Source organism: Limulus polyphemus, unplaced genomic scaffold (assembly GCF_000517525.1).
Source record: "Limulus polyphemus unplaced genomic scaffold, Limulus_polyphemus-2.1.2 Scaffold930, whole genome shotgun sequence".
NCBI lineage: Eukaryota > Metazoa > Arthropoda > Merostomata > Xiphosura > Limulidae > Limulus > Limulus polyphemus.
The window spans coordinates 251,391-255,988 of NW_013666540.1; the positions used below are offsets into that span (position 1 = coordinate 251,391).

The following is a 4,598-nucleotide window of genomic DNA, read 5'->3' on the forward strand; positions in this document are numbered from 1 at the left end:
TTATGAACATTGCTCAACATCATGAAAATTAAACCTTATTTTCAATAAGCAATCCTGAAAAATTTTTTGGGGTGCTTAACTTTTTTCCAGGTGTATAGTAAAGACGGCTGATATGGTGTTTAAAACTTATCTAAAACACGAAACAAGTAAGAACGTTTCGACCTTCTTAGGTCATCATCAGGTTAAGAATGACATTTGAAAAAGTGACATAACGGTCACTTTTTTAAATGTTATTCTTAACCCGATGATGACCTAAGAAGGTTGAAACGTTGTTACTTGTTTTGTGATTTAAATAAGTTTTCAATACCCATATCAGCCATCTCTAATATATATATATATATATATTCCAAGTGTGTTCCTCGTTATCATGAAATATTAGGAAATCAAAAATTAATTTTCATTGCCACAGTGTTAGTGAGGTCACATTTGGATTAAAGTGATACTTGCTTTAAAGAAAGTCATGATAAAAGTAAAAAGAATTAAAAACAGACGGTGTAAAAGATGTTTGATATAATAAAAAACGTGTTTCTAAATATGTATATTAAATTGTAATAGCACCACATCCTAAGAATGTGTTTAAATTATTGCGTAAAAATATATTTAAAGAAATTAAATTTTCCTTATAATGTTCATTGAACGTATTAGCTTGAGGTCCTGTTTAAAAGAACATCTAAACGATACTCTATAAGTCGTCCATTTTAACCTTTATTCACAGACATTCCCACAATGCCTGCAAAAATTAGAAGGTCACGTGACGTCAGTTTGAGGCTTTGAGTTTAGTCGTTGTTCGCGATCTTAATTAAGTGGGTAGCGAAATCCGCTTACATCAGGGAAAATATTCCTGTTTTTAAGAAATTCCAATGATCATAAGAAAAATTAATGATTTAATTATTCAATAAAGACGTGCAACGAATTATTTCAATTTTAATTTCATTTTTAAACTTTTTAAAGAGGAGTCGGAAATGCTGAATACTACTTTGGCCTAGGTACTATATTATAGTACTGTTCTCCGACTTGAGTTATTGGCAAAGTTTTCTTATGATTATAAACAACTAAGCGAAGAAATCCTACTTATTTTTGGACAAATAAATGTATGATTAATAGTTCAAGGGATACTGTGCGTCCGAAATATTCTCGAATTAATGAATGCTTTGGGTTAGGGTTAAGATGGTATTGCCAAAATGAACAAGATGGCGTCAGATGGTTTCATTATTGGTGTAATGGTGCTTGTTTATGTTCGTCATTCGACGTCGTAAGCACGGTAAGGGTGAAATGTTTTACTTGCTTTGGAGTGTTCGTTTTGCCAGCGTTTATAATATTTTAAGTAGTTTAACGAAGTAATTACAAATCTAAGGAGCGATGCCTAGCTCGGAGACTCATCGTTCTCGCTCTAAAAGTAAAACAGCAGCCAGCACCACCAGTAGAGAAAATAGTAAGAAAGGCCAAGTGGAAAGTAAACTTAATTTAAGCCTATCGTCAAGTTCGAACTTCGAGAAGCGTAGTGTATCAGGTTCGGCCGGCCCAAGTATTCGTAAAAAGCACAAAAAATCATCATGCAGGAATTTGAAAAAGAAACATTCCAAGGGAAAAGACCAAGATACTGTAATGTCAATGTCCACAGTAAAGTCTTTGGTGGAATATGATGACGTAAGTTCAGATTCTTCTGCATTTTCTGAGGCAAACAATTCTTCTTTAAATGAAACAGATAATATAGTTTTATCAACCCCACCTAAAATTGTTGAAAGTGTATCAAACAGTAGAAGTAAAACAAGTGACAAAAGTAGAGGAAGTGAAAGATATAAAGGTCACCATAAAGAAAGGAAGAATGTAATGTCACCAATAGAAAAAACATTGAGACATCGAGAGAAAGAAAGATCTTCTTCGCCTTTGTCTTTTCGTGACAGGAAAGAGAGAGAACATGACAGATCTTCGAAAGACTTTTCTTTTCGTGAAGGACCACATGTGTATTTATATGGAAGAGAGAAGGACTATGATCGAGGCTTTTCTTACCCCTTTCGTGAAGGGGCCTATGAACATTCTTATCTTAGTGAATCAGATTATTATTATAATACAAATAGAGGTCGAGATCATTTTCGTGAGAGGTTAAGAAAGAAATCTAGGACTCCTGAGGCACCTCGAGCATATCGTAGAAGCCCTTCACCTTCTAGTCCAGTATTGCGAGTCACAAAGCAGAGAAGAAAATCTCCTTCAGATAACAGAGAAAGAGACAGACCTCGTAATTATTCTCGAAGTCCCAGTCCATATTCCAGAAGAACTAATGCATGGTCTAGGAGTCGAAGCAGAAGTCCTTTTCATAACAGGTAATGTATATAAATTCATTGGTAGGTATTTTTGTTGTTATTGTTTTTTAAATATATTTTATGATTGAAGTTTAGTGAGCGAGATGCAGTTGATACTGGAAACCTATATTGGTTATCATTTTAATTGTATGAATACTTACATTTACAGTTTGATAAGTATTAAACTGCATAATGTTTAGTGTAATAGGCTTGTTTTTTTAGTGTTAAGGATGACATCTATGTGAATTTGTTCTTTAGATATTAATAAAATAAAGAGAAATAATTTGAAATTGCTAGTAGCAATTTGTTCCATAAAATCAGTGTGTTACAGAAATAGGTGTTTTAACTGGAGCCTAGCCTGTCTTTTTCAAACCTTAAACCTTCTGTCTTTTTGCATTTTTTGTCTTCAAAACATAGCACAAAGAAGTAAGAGCATTTATCCTATCAGTCCTTCCGACAATCTAATAAACTTCAATAAATCACTTCATATCTTTCTTGTTTTAAGAGAAAATATGATAGATATATCCATAAGATCAGTTATGTGTCATTTTAAAAATAACTTTTTCAAGGTACAAAGTGCTAGAAAAACCTACCTGCCTTCTCTTCATCACACAAAATACAAAATTGTATATTATAACATTTAGGATTTTGCTTTTATCTAAAAGTGAATACAAACAGTAAAATGGCATTAGCAGCTCAGTTTTGTTGTGAGTGGCATATATAGTGTTTTATATCTAAGTTCGTAATATATATTCATCTATTTTACTGTTTTTAATATTTAGTTATTAATATTTTACAGTGTAGCATGCATAATACCCCATGAGTGATCTAATAAAAAAAATCTTGGTTTACATTAATGCTACCATGAACTAAAAATAAAATGCTGTTTAATATTTGTTTACAAAAAGGTTAAAGCTTTTTGTATCTTTGTCTGTGTCAGTGTAAACTACTTGTACCTGATGATGACAAAACCTTGTCGAAACGTTGTACATTTGCTGTTATGTTAAACTTATATTAAAGTTTTTCTTCATTACCAATTCAAGCTGTCTCCAAGCATTATTGTAACAGAGTAAAAACAATAAAAAAACTACTTGACTGCAGTATCAATCAAAAAGCTCCAAATTACTTACCTGACCAGTTTTAACTTTGACCTTTTCACATTTGTCTTCTTGCCATTTTATGATTTTATTACTGTAACCTATACCAACAGGAGCAGTAATCCTGAAGTTAAAAGTTATAAGTTACTGTGGAAGTTAATTCACTGTTTCCTGTAGAGCTAATATGAGTAGGATGTGATTATGACGTGTCATGCTAGATATACACCCTTTGACTATCATGAAATTTTAGATGTTATATTTTAGAGGATTGTTAGGCTAAGCTGAGAAGTTTCTTATTTTTATTTTAGTTTTGTTAAAAAATTTAACAATAAATACGTACATAAAAATAAGGATTTGTAGTAATTATTGTGTACTTGAACTAAGGTAAAAATTGAAGGTGTTATTTCATAAGCCTCATTAACCTCTCAGAGTTGGGTGTCCAAAAAAATAAGCCACATAGCATCCCAAAAAGTAGCTCTAGAAAAGGGATGTACTGGAATTTACCTGGCTTTCTTAGCTAGCTATAAATAGGTTAAAAAATTTATTTAGCATTTGGAGCAACAAAATATGGTCAGCACAAATCATATATTTCTAACAGTTTACAGCAGGATAAAAAAAATGACTTGAAAGAGAATAATCTGCTATTTCTATTGGTTGTAAGTATGCCTATCAGATACATAAAGTTGATTAGAAAACATTTGAGAGAGAGAGAGAAGAGGCTTCTCTCTTGGGTTTATTGATATCTCAGAAAATCAAGAAAGTAGGAGGTCAATATTTTCTATCATTACCTGTAATTATGTATAGTTTGTTTCTAATTGGTTGGAAACTGCAGCAGCCAAAGTTTGATGTTAGAAAAAGAGCGAAAGGGGAGCTCAAATACATCATGTATCATAAGAAATGAAGATTGAGAATTTTTTATATATATTTCTTTTTGAAATTGAGATATATTAACTTGAATTACAAATTATTTTTTCATTCCAAGTTTATTGAATTATATTGATAATAGAGTTGTTTAATTTTTGAATGTAATACTCTGAAAGATCATGATGTGCAAAAAAGTCAGGCCCCAGATGCAAAGGGCTAGACAATTACATTAAACTAATCAGTTATTATCATATAAGACTTGTACACAGCGTGGTCACAAGTAAATAGACACCACCTTTTCAGAAAAAATGAAATTTTTCAGTCATATTCACATGAA

The 4,598-nt window shown here is 31.7% G+C and overlaps 1 protein-coding gene across 3 annotated transcripts in view; it reads left to right on the forward strand.

Annotated features, from left to right (window-relative positions):
* The first annotated feature begins 781 nt into the window (after positions 1-781).
* LOC106461305 (cyclin-dependent kinase 12-like) overlaps positions 782-4,598 on the forward strand; it is a 90,933-nt gene continuing 87,116 nt past the window's right edge. For all 3 annotated transcript variants that reach the window (XM_013921123.2, XM_022388175.1, XM_022388174.1), the window contains exon 1: positions 782-2,321. In XM_013921123.2, the coding sequence (XP_013776577.1) occupies positions 1,360-2,321 (962 nt within the window). In that variant the 5' untranslated portion in view covers positions 782-1,359. The remainder of the gene's footprint in view (positions 2,322-4,598) is intronic.